Below are 27,723 nucleotides of genomic sequence, written 5' to 3'. Positions count from 1 at the left end.
TAATTTAAATTAAGTTAAAAATGTATATGTATAATGTAATATACATACTTCAATGCATTGCATCTTAAATATGATATCAAGAGCTCCAAGAAGATTGCTCTTGGAAATCTGAATCAACTATGAGCCAGTCATCATCATCTGTAAATATGCACTCTCTTTTATTGAATTGAATTGAATTCCTTTATTGTTATTGTATGGTAAAATGAGATTCAATACGCAAATTCTCCATAAACGTATTTTCCTATAAAATGATGAAATAACAATAATAATACTATAAAAAACAGTGACAAATATACAATACGAAAGCATAAGTACAATATAAACTGCTCAAAAAAATTAAAGGAACACTTTGAAAACACATCAGATCTCAATGGGAAAAAGAAATCCTCCTGGATATCTATACTGATATAGACTGGGTAATGTGTTAGGAACGAAAGGATGCCACATCGTTTGATGGAAATGAAAATGATCAACCTACAGAGCCCTGAATTCAAAGACGCCCCAAAAATCAGAGTGAAAAATTGTGGCATTTTGCCAAAATTTAATTGCAGCAACTCAAAATTGTACGCAGCACTTTGTATGGCCCCTGTGTTCTTGTATACATGCCTGACAACATCGGTGCATACTTCTAATGAGATGACAGATGGTGTTGTGGGGGATCTCCTCCCAGATCTGGACCAGGGCATCACTGAGCTCCTGGACAGTCTGAGGTGCAACCTGGTGGCATTGGATGGACCAAAACATAATGTCCCAGAGGTGTTCTATTGGATTTAGGTCAGGAAAGTGTGGTGGCCAGTCAATGGTATCAATTCCTTCATCCTCCAGGAACTGCCTGCATTCTCCCACCACATGAGGCCAGGAATTGTCGTGCACCAGGAGCCACTGTACCAGCATAGGGTCTGACAATGGGTCCAAGGATTTCATCCTGATACCTAATGGCAGCCAAGGTGCCTTTGTCAAGCCTGTAGCGGTCCGTGTGACCCTCCATGGATATGCCTCCCCAGACAATCATTAACCCACCACCAAAGTGCTCATGCTGAATGATGTTACAGGCAGCATAATGTTCTCCATGGCTTCTCCAGACCCTTTCACTTCTGTCACGTGCTCAGGGTGAACCTGCTCTCATCTGTAAAAGCACAGGGCACCAGTGGTGCATCTGCCAATTCTGGTATTCTATGGCGAATGCCAATCGAGCTGCATGCTGCTGGGCAGTGAGCTCAGGGCCCATTAGAGGACATAGGGCCCTTGGGTCACCCTCATGAAGTCTTTCTGGTTGCTTGGTCAGAGACATTCACAGCAGTGGCCTGCTGGAGGTCATTTTGTAGGGCTCTGGCAGTGCTCATCCTGTTCCTCCTTGCCCAAAGGAGCAGATACTGGTCCTGCTGATGGGTTATGGACCTTCTATGGCCCTCTCCAGCTCTCCTAGAGTAACTGCTTGTCTCCTAGAATCTCCTCCATGCCCTTGAGACTGTGCAGGGAGACACAGCAAACCTTCTGGCAATGACACGTATTGATGTGCCATCCTGGAGAAGTTGGAATACCTGTGCAACCTCTGTAGGGTCCAGGGATCGCCTCATGCTACCAGTAGTGACACTGACTGTAGCCAAATGCAAAACTAGTGAAGAAACAGTCAGAAAAGATGAGGAGGGAAAAATGTCAGTGGCCTCCACCTGTTAAACCATTTCTGTTTTGGGGGTCATCTCATTGTTGCCCCTCTAGTGCATCTGTTGTTAATTTCATTAACACCACAGCAGCTGAAACTGATTAACAACCCCCTCTGCTACTTAACTGACCAGATTAATATCCCATAGGTTTCATTGACTTTATGCTATACTCTGATTAAAAAGTGTTCCTTTAATTCTTTTGAGCAGTATACATTTACAGGTATTGCAGATAGTGTAAATGGTTCCTAATGTGGCTTAGGTTGTGCAATATTACAACTGTAGTAAAAGTTTACAGGGAGGTAATTGTAATTTTAAGTAAAAATAGTTCTACCTGGAGCACTTGATGGACTGATAGAGAGGGTTTATAGCTCTTGGGATAAAACTGTTTCTGAATCTCGAAGTCTCTACAGGAAAGGCTCTGAAACATTTGCCGAATGGGAGATTTCAAATAGACTGTGTGCATGGCTGAGGCAGCGTGTGCTACAAATTTTCTCAAAGGCTAAATGCTGTATCCCGATAGTCCTCTGTGCTCTTAAAACAATCTGCCGTAGAGCTTTCCAATCAGCTGCTGTACAGCTCTGATTCCACACTCAGATACATTGGGTATAAATAAATAAATAAATAAATAAATTCAGTAATTCCCAGCCAATCCTAGTTCAGTTTTACAAAGCAATATTGTCCATTGTTGTCTGGTTCAATAGCACACTTCAAAAATAAATTACAGTGTATTATGAGATCTGCTGAGAAAATAATTGCCTGTGCTCTTCCACCTGTTGCAGACCTGTAGACATCTTGTGTCACTAACCATGTCAAAAGGATCACCATAGACTCATCTCACCTAGCTCACCACTTGTTCTAAAAACTCCTCTCTGATAAATGCTTCAGGTAAATTAAAACTATTACTAATATATAGTTTCTTTCCCAGAGCCATACCCCTCTCAAACCAATTATTTAGCCTATCATCTTTGCATATTCTCTGTATGAAGTTGTGTGTATGTGTAGTATATGTACATGTACAGCATGTTTGTGCATGTGCTTACACACTACACTCACACATTTTAACTTACATATTATCATTTGCCATCATTTGTGTTTTTTATAATTGTACTATTCTACAACTTCATGAAGTTTATTTTTTTTTAAATATGCTATTTATGTTATTTGTATGTTGCATTATGTTATGTTATAAGCAGCTCCAAATGTACAAAGTCAAATTCCTGTACATTAAGTACTGATAAATAAAAGTGATTCTTATTCTGAACAAGAACTAAATGAATATGTATTGCACATGCCTTTTAAAAAGACAGAATCTTTTAAAATATGTACTTTATGTTCTATACTATCAAAAAAAAAAAAATAAAATTGACAAAATAAAAATATTCAAAGAGCTCTTCTTCTCAATTCCTTTGGTTTCCCATTAAACAGAAACAAACAAGCCTAACTAGACTTTAATATTGCCTTTCAAAACATTTTTATCAGCATGAAGAAAAATTATACAAAGACAAACTAAAGAAAATGTGCATCCGCAATGACAACATAGTGCCTCAGCAGAGACCATTAATTAAATTTGAATCCGTGCCAAAATTTAATTCACCCTAAACAACCTCCAATGTCCTTATCACCTCACAAATTACCTACCGATAGCTGCATTTTTTTTTGCATATGTATCTGTTTGCAGCATTCAGCCTACTCAGGTGGAGTGGTGGCTCTGAGGCTAGGGATCTGCTCTAGCAATCGGAAGGTTGCCGGTTCGAATCCCATAAATGCCAAAGGAGACTATGCTCTGTTGGGCACTTGAGCAAGGCCCTTAACCCACAATTGCTGAGTGCTTTGAATAATGGGAAAAGCACTATATAAATGCATTTTCCAACCCGCTGAATCCGAACACAGGGTCACGGGGGGTCTGCTGGAGTCAATCCCAGCCAACACAGGGCACAAGGCAGGAACCAACCAACAAACACACCCACACACCAAGCACACACTAGGGCCATTTTAGAATCGCCAATCCATGTCTTTGGACTGTGGGAGGAAACCGGGGCGCCCGGAGGAAACCCACGCAGGCACAGGAAGAACATGCAAACTCTACCTCGAACACACTTGAACTCAGGTCTCCTAACTGCGAGGCACTGCGAGGCCTAACTGCGCCACCGTGCCGCCATTATTATTATTATTATTATTATTATAATTATATCCCATTCAGCCAGCTGAAGCCATCCCACAGCCATAATTTTCACTTTCAGCTCAAGTCTGTGTTGAAGTTATCTAGCAAAGAGTTGTAAAGAATTATATAGGTAGTAATAAATAGTTATTTCAAATACTGTACATACATTTCATGTGTTTTCTGTGTCTACAACAGTCTGTAAATATATGATGGAATAAGAAATGTTAGGTCTTGTAGGTACAAATCCAATGCATGTGTTTATTGCTTAAATGTGAAACACATAAACACCTGAAAACGTCTTTTTTTAAAAACAACATTTGGACTTGACAGTCAGCATTCACAGCAACATGTCATTTGAACAATATTTTTTTATTAAGGTTTATTGTTGGATAAAAGCACACCTGTCTCATTATATCTTTTTGTGAAACTGTGGCCAAAGTAATGACTCAGGCTTGGGATCTGCGCCGGCAATTGGTAGGTTGTTGGTTCAAAGCCCTTAAGTGCCATAAGTGATTCCACTCCATATTGGGTCCCAAGGCCCTTAACCTACAATTGCTCTGTCCTGGGTGTGATCTTAACCTGGGTACAGCCCTGCAAGCATGTCCTCCAACTTTCAGGGAGAACTCAGGTGTTGGTGGCAAGACTGGCTGTCTAGCCACTCTAAAAAACCTCACATTGTTCCACTCCATTCAATTTAGTGTGGTTCTGAAGTGTCACCTTTTGCATGGCTGCACTTGGGTCCTGATTTGGTATCCTGAGGTGAGCCGTCTTGTGGTGGGTGCAGCAACGCATTGTATCAGTGCATGCTCCCAACCCTCATTTGTGAAAGTGTTTATATTCCAGTAAGCACTTCAATGACATCAAATCTGTCTTTTTCTCTCTCACTGTCTGTGTTGCGCAAGCAACAACAACAACAACAACATTTATTTATATAGCACATTTTTATACAAAAATGTAGCTCAAAGTGCCTTACATAATGAAGAATATAAAAATAAAAGACACAGTAAGAAAATAAAATAAGTCAACATTAATTAACATAGAAAAAGAGTAAGGTCCGATGGCCAGGGAGGACAGAAAAAACAAAACAAAAAAAACTTGACGTCTGGAGAAAAAAAATAAAATCTGCAGGGACTCCAGACCATGAGACCGCCCAGTCGCCTCTGGGCATTCTACCTCACATAAATGAAAGAGTCCTCTTTGTATTTAGGGTTCTCATGGAAGGACTTGATAATGATGGTCATGTAGACTTTTGGCTTTTAGTCCATCAATATTGGAGCATCATGATGCTTTGACTAGGTGGTGGTGGCGCAGGCTGCCACCCCAAAGAAACCGGAAAAAGAAACAGAAGAGAGAGTAGGGGTTAATATGGATTTTAGAGCCACCATGAATAGTTATTATAATGAATTGAACTTGCAGAGTATCAGGATTAAATTAAAGTGAAGTTATGAGAAGGCCACGTTAAAGTAATGTGTTTTCAACAGTGTTTTAAAGTGCTGCACTGTATTAGCACACACATTTTCTTGTTTTTGTAAAATCTGAAACTAGAACTTTACACAGTGTGTAGAAATAATTGTAGGTTGGGAGTTGTAATGCAGTGTCACCCTCAGGTGATGCCAATACTGCGCTTCACCAGGTCATGTGGAGGGAGGAATAGTACAGAGAGGTCAGTACAACAGTATACTGTATACAATTGTCAAATTCAAATATTTACAGTTCCCACATATCCAAGCACCCTCCTTCCTACATTTATGACAGATGTACCCCTTGCACTGTACAAACTACTCTGTACTATGGTTCCTGTTTCATCAAAGGAGCAACTGTAACTGAGTTATCTTTCCGGCGAAGACAGAGGTCTTGAAACAGGATCTTGTCATCAAAGTTGCTTAAAGTTGAGTCCTTCTTTCTTTTTCCATCTCCTTTTCATGTAAGAAGAGACGATGAAGTTCCTCTGCAAGGCAGGCCAAGAACACTTTTCTTTTTTCACTGGACCACCTGCATGCCTTGTACAGTATGTGTACGTTCATTGCCACTATGTTGTAGAAGACGGCAACAGACCACTTGCATGTTCCTGCTCAGACCATATAAGCACACACTGAAAGAATTACCTGTAATTCCCAGTTCCAGTGTTTTAAAACACAACTCACATGCACACCCACAGTTATTCCCAGTCGTTTGCGTACTCATAACGATGGAAACGTTTTCACAGGTAGTACATGAAGTGTTTATTTGCATAGTGGTTTGTGGTGTTTCAGTAGAATGTAATAAAATAGTCTTTATTCTTTATTCTCATATGTTCAATGGAATTATTTTCTGTCATGGCCCATATGTTGTTTTTTTTTTGGCACACATTAGTCTCATATTAGTATAAAACAGGGGGAAAGGTACAAAATAGCCTGCCAAGATGAGAGGGGGGCCTACCGCTAACCTTGTCCTGTTCTTCCTCTTCCCTCAAGCTCCAAGAAGCCACCCAGCAAGGGCATTTAACCCCGCCCCTTCCGGAAATACCATTATAAAGGAAGCGCTAGCAAATAGAAACATGGCTTCTGCCGGGAAACTGGAACGAGCTGCATGCCGGAGCACATGACTCTCGAAAAGACTGCTTATTCTGAAAGAGGTCCCTGTACGGGACAGTGCTGTAGTGCTATTTTTGTTACTTTTTGTTTATTTTGTCTGCTCGTCTCGCGATGATTAAAAGCGATGACCCGGTTGGTGTCCCAACATTACGACTGTTTCCAGTCTGTCTTTCCACAGCCCGACCACAAGGGGTCCTCAATTACAGTCCTGGAGGGCCACAGTGGCTGCAGGTTTTTGTTCTAAACGGGTTGCTTAATTAGAAAGCAATTCTTGCCAATAATTTAATTTCAAAGCTTGTTAGTGCTTTAACTTTGCTATGTCAGGTAATTCTCATATCTTAGATTTTCTTCCCCTTTCTAAGGATATCATCTAAATGATTTGAAGGCCGCAGTGACTGCAGGATTTTGTTCTAACCCGATTGCTTAATTAGAAAGCAATTCTTGCCAATAATTTAATTTCATGGCTTGTTAGTGCTTTAACTCTACAATGTCAGGTAATTCTGATATCCTAGATTTTCTTCCCTTTCCTAAGGATATCACCCAAATGGCTTGAAGGCTAAAATGGATGAGTAATTCTCAGTCCTTCACTTTTTTTCTGTTCACTTTCCTTCCAAGTATTTAATTAAACCTAATAGTGCATGATAAATTGACATAGGTGTGAATGGTAACATGCTAAATGGAGAAATGCTGGTCTCTTTTGTCATTTGCATGTTATTGCTAATTAGCAATTAAAAACCAAGAATACATTTGTTTCAGACTAAAATAAGTGATTGAGGACCCCTGTTATAAAACACAAAGCAAAACCACACTCAAAACACTTTCATGCCCCCTCCACATCTATCACCATTGGTGTTATTTTGTTCTTACTTTTGTGAAACATTTATAATGTATATATTAAGCATATGTCACATTATGGTAATTGCACCGGCACTGATAAATACTTTCTTTTTAGCAAATCTTTTATGAGTACCATCAATTTACATAAAATGTTACAGACTCTAATCAAGTGTATGTTTTTATTATATAATAATAAATCTTTTAAATTTATATTGCACTTTCATCGCAACCCAAAGCAACTTCATGCAAGAAGGACCCAGGATGCGAACCCATGATCTCCTTACTACGAGGCAGCAGCGCTACCATTGCTCCATCTGCATAGATATCATGCAAATGTGTGCATTTGCATCGAAAAGGCTTTTTTTCATACCATCTGACATTTGGTCTTCTGTTTTTACACATTTACAGCAACATGCCATTTGAATGATTTCTTTTTATTCAGTTTTATTCTTGAATAAACACAAGCTTGTTTTGTTATACCTTTTGTGAAAGTATTTATTTGACACATTCTACACTTCACATCAACATTATTCCCCCCATGGGGAGTTGGACCCACCCTTTTTGGTCAGAGTGCCATAAAGCCCGACAACAATGGAAGGAGGCATCACTTAGTGATCTGGGTATCCCAGCATTTCAGCATGCATGGATCAAAAGATGTAAGAGTAATATTTATTATGCCCACTTATGTTTATTTATACATAAAGTTTTCTCCTACTTTTTTAAAAAACTGTGATGCCCTCCTTCCATTGGTGCCCTAAGCATGTACTTATTTTGTTTAATTGTTAATCCAGGGCTGCCTTATTATCATTATTTTCAGAAGTGGAACAAATTACAGCTAGTACTCTGTTTTATTGGCTTCAAAATTTGAAGATATGATCTGCATGCCTTGACAACATCTTAATAATTGTCATTAATTGTTATTGTTTATACTACTTTATTTTCCTAATTTTTCATATCTTTAAATTATTTTAGTTGCTTAGTCATTTAATATTAGTAAAATATATATGTGAGCATTCTGCAGAAAGCACATTATAGTTTGATAATTGCACTTGAATTTGAACTGACCCCTTCAAGAATCTATAGTTTTAAGTTTCAACAAGAAAACCAAATGTAATGTGTCATCACATCATACTGCATACAAAAACTAATAATGCAAAAATAGAAATTTTAACGTTAATTAAACAAAAGGGCCAGGAGCCCTACTACCATCTGATTCTGGTGTCCATGATTACTTTTATAGCACTGTATACATTTTCTGCTACACACAAGTGTTTATCTAAATTCAATTGCTGAAACAAACACATTATAAGTTTTAGGACATGTAGGCTATATTGTACTTAATTGTTTTTGAACATTCAAATTTAGCTATAGAATGTTGAAGCCTATTTAGACCGGATCGGCACCATTTTTTCGAATTAGCTTTTCATAATGTTTGTCATATGAACAGAGGTGGGTAGTAACGAGTTACATTTACTCCGTTATATTTACTTGAGTAACTGTATTGTAAATGTATTTCTCAGAGTAGTTTTACTGCACCATACTTTTTACTTTAACTTGAGTACATTTGTGAAGAAGAAATGCTACTCTTACTCCGCCACATTGGGCAACACTCGACTCGTTACTTTTTTCCATTTACTCATTACACTATATTTTTGCCAGAGAGAAGTCGCCAGTGGATCTACTGCATGACTGTTTCACCAATCAGACGTAGCAACAATAATCACATGACAATGTTTCACCAATCAGACTTAGCAACAATAATCACATGACTCCGTTTCACCAATCAGACGTAGCCATGCAGTCACATGACCACACACAAATTCCTGCGTCTGCAGCCCGTGAGAGACTTTTTAGTCATTTAGGGCTCCTGTTCACTGTTAAACGGTTACAGCCTCACTGCAAGAACCTTGAGAGCCAACTCCTGCTGATGGTTAACCATCACTTCACTGAGTGAAGAACAAGCACATTTTAACCAAACATGCACTGGCAGTCATGGTAAAGTGAGACTTTTTGTACGTGCACAAGCTGCCTCCAGCTCCACATGGGAGTCTGCTGAACCCACACTGTCAATAGTTATGACTGAGATGAGCTGACATATGAGGATAATTCACTGATGAGGCCAGAGGATGGTGGAAAAAGAGCTTAAATGCTTTTATTAAAAAACAGTCAAAACAAAAGTAAAATCAACAAAAGTGTCAATCGTGCAGTGTCCTAAATAACAGTACATATATAAATCCAGAAAAATCATTGTGAAAAGTAAGGATAAAAAATCAGTAAATAAATCCGTTAAAAATCTGAGGTTAAAATGCAGACTAACTCCTCCTGATCTCAGCCCACCTCCTTCTCATTCTCCTGGCTCACCCATTGCTTGCGTAGCCGGCGGAGACTCAGCAGCAACAAGCCCCTATCGGCCAACATTCATCTTGGCTGCCTCCAGGCATCTCGGCCAGACCATCCAAGGTTGGCTCTCCTTCCTTCTTCCATTGTGCTCACATTGTTGCACTTTGGAAGCCTACGGAGGACACCTGTCTTGCCTGCCACACTCCACCCGAATGTTTAGTGGGGCGAACTAGCCCCTAGAGCCCCACAGCTAACACTGTTTCATGTGGCCCTAGCTCGCACTGCTTCCTCCCTCCAGGTGGCCAGATCGTCATTCCCAAGCCTGCCTTTCATGTATTTTAACCTCTTTTCTTCTTTTCTTTCATTCACCCTTCTTTTTTTGTGCTGACCTGTATATATACACTCCCGTTTCCATGGGCCTTAACAACATGCCGTAGGAAGCCAATGAAGCATTTGAGAATGCTCGCTCCAACTACTTCATTAATTCCCCGCAGTCGTGCAATTGTGCCCACGGAGATTGTACGGCTTTATAGATTTGAAACTGGACTTTTTTTTCTTTTTTTGAAGCCGCGGACCCGCTACACCATAAAGTGAATATACAGTATTATACTGTCAGTGTACAGTATATCTTGTCACTGTAAGTAGTTTGCACTGTTCAAACATACATGTTATCTACTGTAGGTATTGGCTTCAAAAGCTTTGTTGTGAAAAACTGAGATTTGGAACTTTGTTTTATTTGTGCATCTTTATTTTGTAAAGATGTTATTTATTTGTACTTATTTGTTTATTTTATTATTTGGAAATAGCAGAATTTGCACGGTATTTTATATTTTGTCTGTCTTATTACATTTCTAAAAAATAAATAATTTATTATGTTCAAACAGTTAATCAGTACTTGAGTAGTCTTTTCAGTAAATACTTTTTTTTACTCTTACTTGAGTAATTTTTTGGGTGACTATTTTTTACTTCTACTTGAGTAATATTATTTTGAAGTAACGCTACTCTTACTTGAGTACAATTTTTGGCTACTCTACCCACCTGTGCATATGAATGTGAGGACAAACTCAGCTTCCATCTCCTCAGTTGTACTAGTACATGCCATATTGTTTCAGATGGTAATACAATGGCCACTCCCCACCATGTGGCACTTGCATCTCTTTGGCAACTAGTAACAAAGATGGCTTCCAGTCGTGCTAAACCACAGTAAAGGTGATACTTGAAAATTTCTACCAGGTGGCAAATATCTACAGGTGCCACATTTTTATTGGTGTTTCACACACCACAAGTTGCCAATGTTGATTTACCTTTGTCCTCTCTTAAAAATAAAAGGCACTCTGTGCCACGAAGTAGACTCAAATTTTACTTTTGTTTTGTGCCTTGTTTTTCACCTTTTTTGATTTAAATTCATATGTAACTGTGTACATTTTGTAAGATAAATGTTTTAAACATTTTAGGCTTTTAAGAAAAATAAAGGCATGTACCCACACGAACACTGTCTGTGATCCATTGTTGAAAACCCCCTGTTTAAAGATATTTTTCTCTACGTACAAAATAATAAAAGTTGGATTTTGTTCCTCTCTACAGAATATGTTGCTGACTCAATTGCTGTAGATGGAAGTGAAGATGGAAGAAAAGAAAATCTAGTAAGAGAATCCCTTGCTCTAATATTATTTTCTCTTTGCTCTGATTTTATTTTCTGTATTGACACAGAGTAGTTGTAGGCATTAACAGTTATATATTTATATCCTGAGTGATATATAATTAAGAAGTGCATAAATGCACATAAGAGTGCTATCAAAAGAATAAAGTAAATTTTTAACACAGCTTAAATTCTGTTTTTGAAGCTTCAGTAGCCAGGGCAGGCTGGGTAACACATTATCTTTAATGCTTTCAGAGTTTAGTTTTATTTATGAAATATTGTCCAGTTTTTAGTAGAAATTACAGTAAAACCTTGATTATCCATCAGGGGTCAGGACGGATGCCATGATGGATAACAGAAAAAACAGATAACAGAACAGCTACTTTAAAAATAAAATATACAGTAGTTTAGTTTCGCAAATAGTCAAATTTATTTACAAAACATAATATAACATTAACAAAATTAATTAATTCATATAATATTGTAATGACCAGTGTAATAAGCAAATAAATCTCAGGGGTACTGGTGTTTTCTGTGTTTTACTTGGAGACTTCATTCCGTAACAAATGGAGGCCTGTCTTATACTCCGTTATCTGGGTTATGGAGCAAACCGCCAAAACAATAAAAGAAAGTATTTACTACCAGCTTATCTTGTGCCACTTACATTCTTTCGTTATACCGCAAACACTCCTGCTTATTGTCTTCTTACTGAAAACTTTATTCTGATGCACCTTCCTTTTTCTCCTAACTTCTCCTGTCTCTCATCTCCTAAGAGGCATGTCTGCCCCCCCTCAGAACAGAAGCCCTTCACACAGTTCCATCACTTACAGCATTTATTCCACCCTTTCTGTCCCCCCATAGCACATCACTAGCTGCCTGCACATTACAATATATTAACAAAACATAATATAACTAAATTTAAAAATCGTTCATTGTTGTTCTTTCTACTCAATAAACTGAAGCAATACTTGAAGCACTTTCTCTGTCTCGTAAATGTTTAATAATTTCAGTTTTTTGGGGCAGTTCCAACACCACACGCGTACATTTATTGCACATAACAATGTATAGAAGATTAATTATAGCAAAAGAGAAATGCTACAAAACACTATTAAAACTGAAGGTATGTAAGTGTTGGGGAAGAACACTGCATGCTATCACAAGGGAGATTTGTTCCAATGTGCATAGCTTTCAGTGTACTACACAGCAGTAGTAATAGGTAGGCTCTTTGTGCTCAATTTTTTTTTTTTTTTGGGGGGGCCCAGACAGTTAACGGAGACTGATGGATAATCAAGGTTTTACTTTATTTTAAATATACTGGAGGCAGAAGATATCCATAATTATCTTTCTCAATTTTGCGTTACAACACATAAAATATGATACATTTCAGGCAAGATGTGTTAATTTTTATTTTGTTAGTGTAGAGTACTGATTATTGTAATACTAAATAGGCACTATAACTCTGTTCAAAATTTTAATGTTCCAATACAGTAATCCCTCCTCGATCGCGGGGGTTGCGTTCCAGACCCCCCGCGATAGGTGAAAATCCGCGAAGTAGAAACCAAATGTTTCTATGGTTATTTTTATATATTTTAAGCCCTTATAAACTCTCCCACACTGTTTATAAATATTCCCCGCAGAGTTATACAGCATAATCCCTTTGTATTCTCTTAGATATTAGGTAAGATTCATTGAAATTATGTATATAAACACACTGTTTATATACAGTAAAACCTAAATATTATTTTAAAGATATTGAGTATATTCGATATCACATATGTTACAGCCATTACGATAGACAGGCCACCAGCAATAAATACGTACAATGCAACAAAAATAGTATACAGTAAATGTGTGTGTGTACAGTGACACTAAACGTACGTACATGTACTAAGTACTGTAAGAAGAAAATTAATTATGGTTACTCACCAACAATGACACGATGACTTGTCCGATAACAATGAGTTTTATTTTACTGCACAACAAAGGATGTCACAACCCTTGAAGGAGCCACTTCAGGCGATTGTGTAGCACTGCCGTTGTTCTTCTTCTGGCAGTCTTCAATCCAAATCCCTAAAGCAGATTCCATCCAGGCTACTGCCTTATTACATCCACTTACAACTTGTTTTGCACCCTGGTTAAAAGGACACTGCGGCCGTAGATCTTATATTCCTTTCCTACTTTTTAAATAAAAAGAATCGTAGCCTTCAACAAATCCAAAGCGTTTACCTTTTCGCAATCGTTAACATCTTCCGTTTGCGCTTGGGCACGGCCCCTGAAGCAGTAGCAGATCGTTTTGGAGCCATAATGAAGGGCTTGACTATGCACAAAGATAAACACAAAAGAGCACAACTCTTTACACAGTGAAACATGTTGATGTTGAATGAGCGAGACGAGACTTCCTGGTTAACACTGCATTCAGCAAGCAGGAACTTAACTGCGTGCTCTGATTGGTTAGCTTCTCAGTCAGGAGAACTTAACTATGTGCTCTGATTGGTTAGCTTCTCAGTCATCCGCCAATAGCGTCCCTTGTATGAAATCAACTGGGCAAACCAACTGAGGAAGCATGTACAGGAAGTAAAAGACACATTGTCCATGAGAACCCGCGAAGCAGCGAAAAATCCGCATTATATATTTAGTTATGCTTTCATATAAAATCCGCGATAGAGCGAAACCGTGAAAGTCAAAGCGCGATATAGCGAGGGATTACTGTATTATGACATGGCTTATTTCTATACACTGTCTGCAGACATTATTATTATTATTTTTTATTATTATTATTATTATTATTCAGTTTGTTTCCTCTCACATGATGTCTTTGCAATTTTAGTTGGTAAATCCAGGCTAAAACAAGAAACCAAAGTGATTTACCCTAACACCTTTCTAAGGATGTGTGTAGTGCTCATAAGTGTGATCTTTTGTACTTCAGTTGCTGATGGATGGCCTGGGAGCATCTTCCAAGTTTTCATCATGATCTTTCTTTAATGTATCTAATGCTCCAACTGTAACTGGCACAGTTCTAGTTTTACAGTTCCACAAACTGCAGATCTCGATTTTCAAATCCTTGTATTTACTGATCTTCTCAGTTTTTTTTAACATGATGTTCAAGCCATCAGGGAAGGCTATATCGATAAACAGGCAGGTTCTCTCTTTCTTATTTTGGAGCACAATATCAGGACGATTCACTAGGATTGTTCTATCTGTTGTTAGAGGAACATCCGACACGATGGTGATATCATTGATGTTCACAACCTTTTCTGGCTGGTGTTTGTAATTCTTGTCTAGCACTTGTACCCCTAGATTCTTGCACATACTCCAGTGCACATAACTGGCTACTTAATTATGTCCCTGTGTATATTCAATAGGTACAAGTGTTATACAGCCTGCAACAATATGACTAATATGCTCTTCTGCCTTGTTGCATAGTCTACATTTATTATCTATTAGCTGTTTTAAGATGTTTTTCTGGTGGTACCTGGTGTTAAGTGCCTGGTCCTTTGCTGCCATAATTAATCTTTCTGTCTCTCCTTTTAGACCGGAAGTGTAAAAACCTTTGCATAGACGCCTGCTTATCGACAAATGATCTTTCCAAGTCTCAAGAATTTTCCATGTAGTGTTTTGCTCTTTAGTAGTTCTATTTTATCTTTACAGATGTTGTTTTTAGCTGAAGTTTCATATTCTGAGCTTCGGTCTCTTGCATCAAGTATTTCTCTTTTGATTTTTTCTGCTTCTTTTTTGAGTGAATATTTAGCTTTGCTAGCATCATGATCGCTAACTAGCCTATTAAGCCTGTCTTTACCTAGCTTAATGTAGTCACTTAGGCTGACAATGGATGATTCATAAGCAGACTTTAGTTCAATAAGTCCTTTATCTCCGTCTCGTCTCTTGATGTAAACCCTTTCGACGTCAGCCTTAGGGTGATGGATACCTCTGATAGTCAAGAGCTTTCTTGTTTTTTTATTTATCCATCTTCTCAATATTTGTTCTTAGCCTGTCAACTATACCAAAAAAATATGATACAACTGGGACAGCTAGGGTGTTGATAGCTTTGTTTTTAGCTCTTAATTCAGTCTTGAGAATCTGAGAAATGTAATGTAAGTATTCTTTCCTGATCTTCTTTTTCATCTGAGTGTTATCAGTACCATTACTTTGTTCGACACCAAAGTACTGATACGTCCCATCTGTGTCTATATTTCTAATAACTGTCTGGTCATTCTGCTGGATATTTTGACTTTTGACTAGCTTACCACATTTAAAGACAGCCGTGGCACATTTGTCTAGGCCAAACTCCATTTTAGTGTCATCACAGAAACCTTTAAATATAGTGAGACCTTGTTTAACTGACGATAATTGTTGTCTCATCCTTCGCAAACAATTTCAAGTTGTCCATATAACATAAGTGGCTGACTTTGTTGTTATTGTCGAATTCAAATCCAATTTCTTGTTTGTTCAGCATGTTTGTAAGCAGTATCAATGCTACATAAAACAACAAGGGGGCAGTGAATCACCTTGAAATATCCCTCGATTTATAGCGATGTTTCCAGTCTTCAAGCGACCACTGTTATAATACAGCTACATTTCAGTCACACTCTTTCATACACACTTCTATAAATCGAAGACAAACTCAATATATCTTCATAACTTTGACTATCCAGGTAAGAGGCAAACTATCAAATGCCTTCTTTTAATCAATCCATGCCCTACCTAGATTTCTGATATGTTTTTTTAGCCAAAGCCACAACCATTTTACTTACCAACAACTGATCTTTACATCCTTTAGATGCTTTTCTGCACCCTTTCTGTTCATCTGGGAGGATGTCGTTGTTTAGTAAGTGGTTATATATTTTGTTGGTTAGTGCAACTGTCAATATTTTTTATATGTTGTTAGGAAAGTAATAGGATGATAGTTCTTAGGGTCCTTCGTGCTCTTGCTCTTCGAAAGTAAGAAGGTGGTCCCAGATGTTAACCACACAGGAATACCTCTTGGGTCATTCATGATGTCATTTAGTGCTCCTGTAAGATGTTCATAAAGAGCAGCTAGTTATTTAAACCAGAGGTTTTGTAACTTATGTGGCCCAGGAGCTTTCCAGTTATGAGTTTGCTTGATGACTTTAACTATCTAATTTACTGTGAGGTCTTTCTATGGTTCTGATCTTACTACATTATCTTTGAGGATTCCATGCCAGAAGCTTGTGACTTGTTCTTGAGAAGGTGGCTCAGTAACATCAGTCTTTTTATTGTTCAACTAACAATAAAACCTTTTAGCATTTTCATTAAAGGTTTTGTTCTGATGGTAGTGGTTACTTCTGTTAGCATACCTTCCCAGTCGTTGAGCTTTTGCTTGGAGTTTTATTTTTACTTTTTGCTCCAGTGCTTCAATGTTTTCTTTTTACGTTTTGAAATTCTTCTTTATATAATTTACTTTGTTTTTTGACGTGGCGTGTTGTGACTCCTTTCTTAAACTCGGCTATTACCGCTAGATCTTTACAATAGGATTCAGTGTTATTCTGAATCCTTCTTTTCCATGCCAGTTCTTTATATACAGCCTTTGGCGTTATTTTCTCCTTTACCTCCCCAGCTATGATTGCAGCTGTTGCTCACATGAGCTGGTTAACTTCAGTGAGGTTTAAGAAGTTGCCTCGTGCCATTCTTGGTAGTACAATGTTAACTTTAGCAATCTGATGCCTTACAGCTCTAGTGAGTTTTACTTTAGTTAACCTTTTTCGGTCACATAGGTTAAAGGTCTTTATATCAAGCAGTTTACATTGTATTCGCTGTTCCATCACCAATACTTCTCCTTCATTGATGTTGGACGCTTATATAATTGGCTGTTCTGGTACAGTATTTTCCGGTACCAGTTGTTCTAGTGCCATCAGTTGTTTGAATGGTACTGGAGGTAACAGAGGCTTCAGTCTGGAAAGTTCGTTTGACGTCAGCCTTGATTTTCTCAAGCTTCTTTTTATTGACTATAAACTGCCTTTGGTTGGCTAAAGTGTTAGAGTATAAGTTTGGAAATATGTTTGGGTTCTTTCTTCTCCATAGTGCATACATGTCTTTAATGCGATCTTGGTGAATTCAGAGTAGTAAAAACACCACATCAGATCCTTATACTGCTCTATTGTCCAATGTTGTCTTATTTTCTTTTGATTAGTTTTGTACAGTGATGATGTTGCCTTACATAGGCCAGTTTGAGACTGGGTCTAGTTTTAGAAACTATCTGAATTCAGTTGAGCATTAGCTCGATTTGGTGGATGTGGAATTCGTGTAATAACGACCTGGGAAACCATGTCATTCCCCCTGCCTGTTGGAGCCTTTTCTCTTGTTTCTTTTTTGTCTTGTAACCATGGTTTATTTTGAAAGGTTGCCTGCTCTTTTTGCTGTTCTTAGATATTTCATATCTCTCCCTCAAGCATGGTGATCATCCAAGGTTTTAGCGAGACATGCAAACAATGTGCAGATAATTTTCTATGGGGTGGAATTGAACTAGAGATAAAAACAGTTTTGCCACAGGATTGGAGAAACCTAAAAAGCTTGTTAAAATCATGTTTTAAAATTTCAGACTTCCTGTTGTGTATGTCGTTACACCCTACGTGAATAATCACTTTTCGCACAGATACTTGTTGAGTAAACTGGAGCGGTGGTATAGGGTATCAGAAACTTTGGCTCCTGGGAGGCTGTGGAAATCAGCAAATCTTATAATGTTTCTGACAGTTGAATCACCCATGATCAGTGTAACTGGTTGAAGATGTCACTGCACAGCCTTGTGGATGTTCCCCCCCAGAAGAGCATGAAGGTGAAGTCTTTAGCAGCAGCGCAAGGGATGGGGAGCACTGGATAGTAGTAGCGATCACTCGATTCCGTGACCTGCACCAAGTCCCACACGGTGACTTGGATATGACCAGCCATGCAGCAGGTGAAGCAGGAGAAGGGGATGTAGACATAGATTAGTCATCATGTTCTTTTAAAACAGAGAATCTATTCCCCAGTTGAATACTGCAAGGCTTGGTCAGAAAATGAGGATAATGGCAAGAGCATCTGCCGCCTCACTTTCCTCTCCGGGCAATTGTCCACACCTCTTACAGATCCGGTGTGGCTTTGTTTTTTTTTAGGAATTGCATTCATTATATATAATGCACATAACCTGAATTAGTAAATTGCTAATATTCACTATAAGATACATATAAATGACAGAAACACCAAAAGCAATTATTATTTTTAATCACTTTAGTCTAATCACTATTGCAAACATGAGCAATGCACTACTATACATTATTTGTTTACAATTTTTAGAAGCTTTCTTTAGTCTTCAAAGTTTGTGTTGGCTTAGATCAAGAGTTCCCAAAGTGGTCGCTATCAACCCCTTGGGGTCGATTTGAATTTTCTAGGGGTTGATAGTTTCAATAAAAAAATTTGGGGGTCGACGACAGCAAAAATAGACCCCCTTACTAGTGTTATTTGTTTGTTACTTCAAAATATCTATGATTCCAATAGGTACCTAATTAAGAAGTAAAATAATTCAAAAAAACACTTTTTTGATAAAAACGCTTTACATACCAAAGTTGCAAACGAAAAGGTAAAATGTGTCATTAAGAGTCACACGTAAGAATGCATGAAAGTACATGTAGCACAAACATGTCTGCGCATTGTCTTATCGAACATATCAAAGCAAATGCGGACATAAAAAACCATTGCATGTCCGCACTTGCTCGCGGTGGGACGAGACGATGGATATTCGATTTTAGCAGAATCTTTGAGTCTTGTACTGTCATGCTTTCATAAAACACTAGAAATTGGTTTACTTGATGTGACATGTACTTATTTGTGATTTGAACTTTGATTTATCAGTTTATTTATTCGAGTTTGAACAAAAATCTTCTGTTTCAAGTAAGTACATACTTTATTGTTTTTTTTTTATCACAGGGGCTGTCAAAATTGTTTATTAATGAAAGTTTTTATTTCTTCAGATAATAATATGACTGAACCAAAAAAGAAATGCAGACAGTACAGCTTGGACTATTTGTACTTATTTTGAATTTACATATTTATTTCATAAATGTAAAAAACGTAAAAAAAAACTCTGCTCGTATTTTTTTGCTTTAATTTTCGTTAGTGCAGGTTTCAGTATTAAATGTTTCACAAGATAATGCCATATTCCATAGTCCTTTTATCTTTTTCAATCATTAATTACAATTGATTAAAATGAAAAGTTTGATATCTAGTGAAATATTTAATATCGAGTACTGTACAAATTGATTAATTTGAGTAAGTAAAGTAAATGACAAGGGTGTCAACAGTTTTAAAAGTGTTTGGTAAAGGGGTCTGCGGTCGAAAAAAGTTTGGGAACTCTTGGTTTAGATAAATACATACTACATACATACGATCTAGAGAAGGTTTGAAAAGGTGTGTTGCTTCTATTATGGTCACGGTGAGAATAGTGAGAAAATGGAGTCTGGAGGCTGAAATAGTCCTGAATGGCTGCTTCCAAATAACATACAGTACTGGGAAATGATGTGTGAATCACATGGGGATAATATCGAGGGACTCGGCTACTGCATCACATACTGTATTAACTGTCATATTGATACTGTAGTACCTGCAATAACATTGTGTTGCTTTCCAAACAAGAAGCCCTGGATTACTAAGGAGCTAATAGGTCTCCAGAATTTAAATCCTGTGACAGACGCTCTGAAGGACACATAGCAAGTGCTAAAGAAATAGCTGAATGAAGGAATGAAAGTTTACAAAGCTAAACGAGGAAACAAACTCAGAGTAGCACAAATGATGTCTGAAAAGGACTGGGCATAATTACTGCACTCCTGTAGTCCAGGGCTTAGGTGCTAGAAGAGAATGTGGATAAAGGTAACTCCCTAAATCAATTTTGTATAGATTTTCCTCCCATTGTCTCAATCTTCCAATGACCAGTCTCCCCACATAATCCCTACTACATTAACAACTCCTTCTGTGTCAACTGGAATGAACAGTGACGAGTCCATCATCAGTATGGGTTGTCCATAACTGAAGACCAAAGATGGAGACAACTGAAGAGGCTACACACATCAAAATCTTCGGGACCAAATGGAGTCAGTCCTCAAGTTCTTATGACCTTTGGTGACCAACTTTGTGGTATCTTCTCTCACATGTTCAGTTTGTCCTTATGCCCCAGAAAGAAGGCAGGTGTCTCTTCACTTAATGACTACAGACCAGTGGCACTTACGTCTCACATCATGAAGAACTTTGAGAGGCATGTCCTGGACTATTTAACTCTTCCTGTGGTGGACCACCTGAACCCACTGCAGTTTGCCTATTGAACAAAGTTTGAAGTGAAGGATGCAGTCATCTGTTTGTTCCGCAAGGCTTATTCCTACCTGGACAAATCTAGCAGCACTGTGAGGATTGTTTTTTGATTTCTCCAGTGCCTTCAGTATAATCCAACCATCTCTGTTAAGGGGTAAGCTTAGAGATATGCTGATGGATGACCCTAAGGTCTTGTGGATAATGGCCAATCTCCCGGGCTGGCTGCAGTTTGTGAGACTCAAGGACTGTGTTTATAAAACACATGTGAGCAACACTGGAGCACACCTAGGAATAGTCCTGCCTTATTTTCCCTTCACTATGTACACATCAGATTACAAATGCAACACCAGGTCATGTAACTTGCAAAAATTCTCAGATGACTCAGCAGCTATGGGGTGTATTAAGATGGAGTATAGGAGTCAGGCGGAGAACTTTTTTTCTTGGTGCAAAAATAATTTTCTTCAACTAAACATCAGCTAAGCCAAATAAGTAGTTATTGACTTTCACCACATCAAAGAACCTCTATGATTGATCATTATTCAGGGACAGGATATAGAAGTGGTGCACTCCTACAAGTACGTGGGGGTCCACCTTAATAACAGGTTGGACTGGTCTTGTAACTATCAATCAGTTAATCAACTTTATTTAAAGTCCAAAATCACCATGCATGCTGCACATTCTACTGTACAAAGATATAAAGTAAGCAAAATTAAACAGAAATTAAAATAAAACAAATGTTGAAGGAAAAACAATGACATTAAAAATTAATTTATGTCAACAAGTAACAAAATAAAATAATAATAATAATTCAAGCATTTAAGGAATTTTTCAAAGATGATAGACTTGACTGAATTGTAAGGCACATTGTAATGAAGGGAGTAAAGGTAGATTTTTAGTCTTGATTTAATAATATCAACTGAATGTGCTTGTCTTACACATATTGGAAGGCCAATCCAAAGATAAGTTGCACAATAGGAAAATGCCTTGTGACCAACTGATTTTTTTTTCTTAACTGAAGGTGTTTTGGCAGAAACACGCTGCTCAAATAAAGCACTCAGAGCTTCAGGATGTGTAGGCAGAATCAAGTTTTATTGTGTGATGCACACATGGTCTTCAAATGAAATGAAAGCTCAAGTTCACAAAGTCACATGGTGCCCGAAATAAACAAGAAGATGTCAGATATCAAAGTTGCCGTGAAAAGCCCACCATCTGAATGTCATATGAAAGCTTATTAAGGTACAGAGAAAAAAATAGGCACACAGAGGGGAAAAAAGCACGAAATGTCAACTTTAATTTCAAAATTTCCACTTTAATCACGTAGTTTATTTTGTCATTAAAGTAGAGCATCATAAACTTCATGTTAAAATTGTTTAATTTACTAGTTTCTCAAATCCCATCGTAACTAAAGTAGCACGTTAAATGCTTTGTTTTGTATTTTATCTTCTATGTGCTCTATTTGTGTGAATCAATACGTGCTTCTTAAACTGGCTTTCTCTTCCTCCAATAGGATACAGAATCCATTACATTCATGATGAATAATTAAAATACTGAAATGTATACTTGATATTATTTTCATGATGATAGTAATTAAAGCATGTTATTAAACATGGGAACACTGTGGCACAGTGATTGTTCATGCCTCACGCAAGATGCTTGCTGCGCCGTGCACGACCTTGAATGAAATAATTTATTGTAGCAGTACTGTCATTTTCAAACGTACTAACCTCCAATTCCTGTCCTTCCTTTTCTTTCTCCAAATACCCAATCGCCACACAATCAGCTCTGTTATAGAAGTTAAGCCATTTGTAAGCTTAGAACACTGATTCTTCAAAACTTTTAAGGAACATTGAAATATCTTCGTAGTACATGTTTAATTATTCTATCCATCTATCCTTCCAGTGTTGCGCCTGCCCCAGCAAGAATACAGCGCGAGGCAGGAGCAATCCATGAATAGAGCGCCAGCTTCTTGCTAACAGTGCGTCACTGTGTCCTCACATGTTTAATTATTAACAATATAGATTATTTAAATGAAGTTGAAGTTTTATCTGTATAATATAATAAACATATTTTACTGTATTTCATCTTAAAAATGATATCGTCATCATATGTAAATATGCGCTTTATAAAGTGGCTCGGGTTGTGCAATATTATAACTATCGCAAGTTTGCAGTGTGGTAATTGTACTTTTATGTACAAAGCGTTCTACAAGGAGCACTTGATTGACTGTTAAGTGCGTTTATGATAGACTTGACTGAATTGTAATGATTGACTGATTTGAGTGCGGGATGAAACTGTTCCTGAACTGCGAGGAAAGGCTCTGAAGCGTTTGCTGTATAAGAACAGTTCAATAGACAGCATGGCTGAGGCAGCATGTGCTTGATGCTGTATACCGATAATTCTCTTTCTGATCAATTGCTGTAGAGCTGTGATTCCCCACTCAGTTACAGTGATATAAATAATCTGAGTTGTGCAGTGAGAATAATATGGAAAAAGATAATCCGCTATGGCAACCAATAATGGGAGCAGCTGAAAGAAGAAGAAGGTGCAGTGAAAGTAACAACGCTAAAGCAGCTATGGTGTTTAAAATAGTTTGACCATTCTGTGGACCATTTTATTGTTACAGGTTTATTACAATCAAAAAATCAAAAAATGTAAGCAATGCAATATTCAGATTATCTGTGAGATTATTAAGTGAATCACAATTTGTACTACACACATTAAGCATATCAAATAGATGATCATTCAGTATAGACTTGGCATTTTTGTCAATATGGTAATAAGTATATGTACCAAGCTTGGGACATTTATTTGGAACACAGAGAGATACATTGAAAAAGACAAGAAATGATCTGTAAAATTGATGAAATATCAGTGTCAATACCCGTTGTGAAGGTTAGGTCGAGTGTGTTTCCACGGTTCTGAGCAGCATCCTTCAAATGTTGGGTAAAATCTAAACTAGCAATAAAGTCTATAAATTCCATTGCTTTAGAATTTGAACAGTCATTTATATTCAACTGCGGTGGGCTGGCACCCTGCCCTGAGTTTGTTTCCTGCCTTGCGCCCTGTGTTGTCTGGGATTGGCTCCAGCAGACCCCCGTGACCCTGTAGTTAGGATATAGCGGGATGGATAATGGATGGATTTATATTCAAATTAAAATCATCCAGTAAAATTACTGTATGTTATTTGACAAGAACAATGGCAGTAACTCAAAATAGTACGGAAACATGTTGTTGAGTTCTGATAATTATAGCTAAGTATTCAGATCCCGAGAAATCTCTGAAAGTGCAAGTGAACAAGTTAGAAAAGATAGTTGCAGTTCAACCCCCTTTCTTGCCTTGTCTAACAGAAAATAAGAAGCTATAATCTGGAGGAGAAGCCTCAATAAGTGTAGCTGATGCAGTGGATGAGAACCACCATTCTGCAAGAAATATGCGTGGAACTCTTCAAGGGTGCAAAGCTTCTGGAAGTTTATTTTCACTACATTTATTGATGTTAAGAGTCTAGCATGTTTTGCAAAATTGGTTTTACATATTACATTATAATGTTTATTTGATCTAGTCTTGATTATAACAAGGATGATAGGGATGCTCTCTAAATTGTCACAATAATTATTTGGACTATAAGAGGTACTAGTAAAACAAACGGAAGGTTAAAGAAGTCCGTGGAACAACTGGATGATTATCAGAGAAATTGTCAAAATTGTTGGAGTTCAGTCACTTCATAGAGCTGTTTAACAATGAATAAATTATATTGTCTTCTATAACCCGAGCACCTAGGGAACTTGAGTGAATTTCAACATTCTTTAAAAAAGGGGATGATTCAGGAAAAAGATTAAAATTGTCAATAAAGACTAGATTTGATGAAAGGCAAGTCGCTTTGAACTGATTATGCAAGCTCAATGTGTGACTAAAACACCCAGATCCTCTTCCATATGGTGGAATTAAACTGGTGGTAAAAATAGTTTTGCCACATGATTGGAAAGCTTGATAAAATCATATTTTAAAATCTCAGACTTCCAGTTGTGGATGCAGTTACACCCTTTTTGAATTATCATGTTTCACTTAGCTGGATACTTGCTGAGTAAACTGAGAAGGTGATATAGGATATCAAAAACTTTGGCTCCTGAAAGGCAGTGGACACCAGTGAATCTTCTTCTAATGTTTCTGACAATCGAATCCCCCATAATCAGTGTAACTGGTTAAAGACGCCACGGGGCAACCTTTTGGATAATCCATCTAGAAGGACGCAAAGTTGAAGCCTTCGGCAGCAGCACAGGGAATGGGTAGTCCCTGTGCGATCACGCAACTCTGTGAGCTGTGTCGAGTCCCATGCAGGGACTTAGATATGACACAGGAGAAGGGGATGTAGACAAAGAATAATCCTCATGTTCTTCCAGAATGGAAAATCTGTTCCCCAGTTCAGTACCACAAAGTTTGGTCTGAGGATGAGGGTGACAGTCAGAGCATCTGCCTCCTCACTTTCCTCTGCAGGCCATTGTCCATGCGTCTTGAAGACATGGTGTAGAACAGCTCACCACAGTAGAACTATACTGTATAAAAAAGGGTAGAGCAGGCAATTTTCTCTCATGAGATAATGTTCCTTTAAAGTGGCCAGTGACATGCTTCACATCTTTTATAATTCTGTGATGGCCAGTGTGATTTTTCTTCAGTCTCTAGAGAGACCCACTGAATCAACAAGCTAATTAAAAGGACAGGCTCACTTAATGGAACACTCTGTCTGTTTTTCTGTCTATTACATACATCTTTTTCATGGCTATGAAATAAATCAATAGTCAATTTCTTGCAGTTACATTACATTACTGCCTAAAAACTACCTGTCATAAGAAGTAACTCACTGGATCAGGCACTGTAGTCCTAGGTCTGAAGAGGCAAGTATTAAAATGACACCTCTGTCAGGCTGTGCCTTTTCCTTTGTCTTGCCCTGCTCATTGCGGCTGTGGAATATTTTTGTGTTTTTTGTGACACTAGTCATACGTGGTTTTCCAGCCGTATTAGTGGTCGCATTTCATTGATCAACGTTAGATCAGCAATGGAAAATTTTTCTCAGCATTACGACTATACCTTTTTTCTCCCCCTTTTGTGAATGCTGTGTTGTTCAGCGGCTTTTCCCCACTGTTGGTTAGCAGCGCCTGAGTTAACCTTGCGGGCTCATCGGAGGAAATGTGGAAAGAGGGCAGGTGTGAATGCGAGGTTTCGGCGTCTGTAACGCTGTGTTTCTGGTGTGGATCTTCCATCTTTATCTGAGGATTACCGGAGCAGGTCAGCGTGCTTCAGACCTGTTCTACCTGGATTACCTAACGTGTTGCATCCCACACTCCATCCAAGACACAGAGTTCGCCGAGGAAGTAATCCGAATTGCTCCGTACTATCTCTCGTATTCCAGCAAATGCTACTTTGACAGCTGCTGTTTTTATGACTCTGCCAGCTAAGATAGCACTGATTAAAGCACACTCTATCACAAACAAGTCATTTATTTTGAATGACTTTTTTACTAGTCATTATTTGGATTTCATGTTCCTGACGGAGACTTGGCAATGTGATTCTGATTTTAATAATCTGATGGAATTGTGCCCTGAGGACTGCTCCTTTCATTAGCACACTGTGGCACTCTGGCCGTGGAGATGGGACCGCCATGGTTTTTAAGAAGCTATTTTTATGTCATTCTGTTCCTACCATTTCATATAAGACCTTTGAACTTCAGATTGTTAAAGTTGGGCGTGTAACCCCAGTATATTGTATTTTAGTTTATTTTTCACCTGGTGTGATTAGTCCTTTTCTTGCTGATTTTCAAGATTTTGTATCTACCATTATTAAGCTGGATAGAATAATGATGCTTGGTGACTTTAACATATATGTGGATGATATTTCATGTAGTGTGGCTTCTGAATTTTTGTGTATCACCGACTCTTTTAATTTTGTACAAGTTGTTGGCCCTACCCATAGTGGGAGGCATACATTGGATTTATTTTTTTCATATGTAGTTACCTTGAATGATGTTACAATTTGTAATGTAACCTTTAGTGAGCTTAAGTTGTTTTTGTTTGACTTTTCTTCAAATTTAGAGTTGTCACATTGTGTTAACTCTAAGCATACCGGTTTCATTAATGAATTAAGGATTAATAAGTTTGTTGATTTGTTTGTGGCATCTGATGCCGGCAGTAATGTTGATAATGTTCAGTTAGCTGTTTAATGTTTTAATGACCATTGTACTAATATTTTGAATAAGATTGTTCTTCTTAAAATCAGGCAGCGATCTGTTACAACAACAACAACATTTATTTATATAGCACATTTTCATACAAAAAATGTAGCTCAAAGTGCTTTACAAAATGAAGAGTAGAAAAATAAAAGACACAGTAAAAAATAAAATAAGTCAACATTAATTAACATAGAATAAGTACGGTCCGATGGCCAGGGTGGACAGAAAAAACAAAAAAAAAAACTCCAGACAGCTGGAAAAAAAAAAATCTGCAGGGATTCCAGACCATGAGACTGCCCAGTCCCCTCTGGGCATTCTACCTAACATAAATGAAACAGTCCTCTTTGTATTTAGGGTTCTCACGGAAGGATTTGATGATAATGGTCACGTAGACTTCTGGCTTTCAGTCCATCATTGTTGGAGCATCATGATGCTTTGAGTAGGTGGTGGTGATGCAAGCCGCCACCACAAAGAAACCGGAAAAAGAAACAGAAGAGAGAGTAGGGGTCAGTACGGATTTTAGAGCCACCATGAATAGTTATTATGATGAATTGAACATACAGAGTATGAGGATTAAGTTAAAGTGAAGTTAGGAGAAGGCCATGTTAAAGTAATATGTTTTCAGCAGTGTTTTAAAGTGCTCTACTGTATTAGCCTGCCGAATTCCTATAGGCAGTCTATTCCAGATTTTGGGTGCATAACAGTAGAAGGCCGCCTCACCACTTCTTTTACGTTTAGCTTTTGGAATTCTAAGGAGACACTCATTTGAGGATCTAAGGTTACAATTTGGGATATAGGGTGACAGACATTCCGATATATAAGATGGAGCGAGATTATTTAAGGCTTTATAAACCATAAGCAGAAGTTTAAAGTCAATCCTGAATGACACAGGTAACCAGTGTAGTGACATCAAAACTGGAGAGATGTGCTCGGATTTTCTTTTCCTAGTTAGGATTCTAGCAGCTGCATTCTGCACTAGTTGCAGATGATTTATGTCT

The 27,723-nt window shown here is 37.9% G+C and overlaps 1 protein-coding gene across 2 annotated transcripts in view; it reads left to right on the top strand.

Annotated features, from left to right (window-relative positions):
• The window catches only part of dnai1.2 (dynein, axonemal, intermediate chain 1, paralog 2), a 346,056-nt gene that overhangs the window by 117,866 nt on the left and 200,467 nt on the right, over positions 1-27,723 (top strand). For both annotated transcript variants that reach the window (XM_039759139.1, XM_039759138.1), the window contains one exon: positions 11,160-11,218. In XM_039759139.1, the coding sequence (XP_039615073.1) occupies positions 11,160-11,218 (59 nt within the window). The remainder of the gene's footprint in view (positions 1-11,159; positions 11,219-27,723) is intronic.

Source organism: Polypterus senegalus, chromosome 7, assembly GCF_016835505.1.
Source record: "Polypterus senegalus isolate Bchr_013 chromosome 7, ASM1683550v1, whole genome shotgun sequence".
Taxonomy (NCBI): Eukaryota; Metazoa; Chordata; class Cladistia; order Polypteriformes; family Polypteridae; genus Polypterus; species Polypterus senegalus.
Note: the sequence above shows the minus strand (reverse complement) of the source record. Positions and strands in the feature narration are given on the sequence as shown.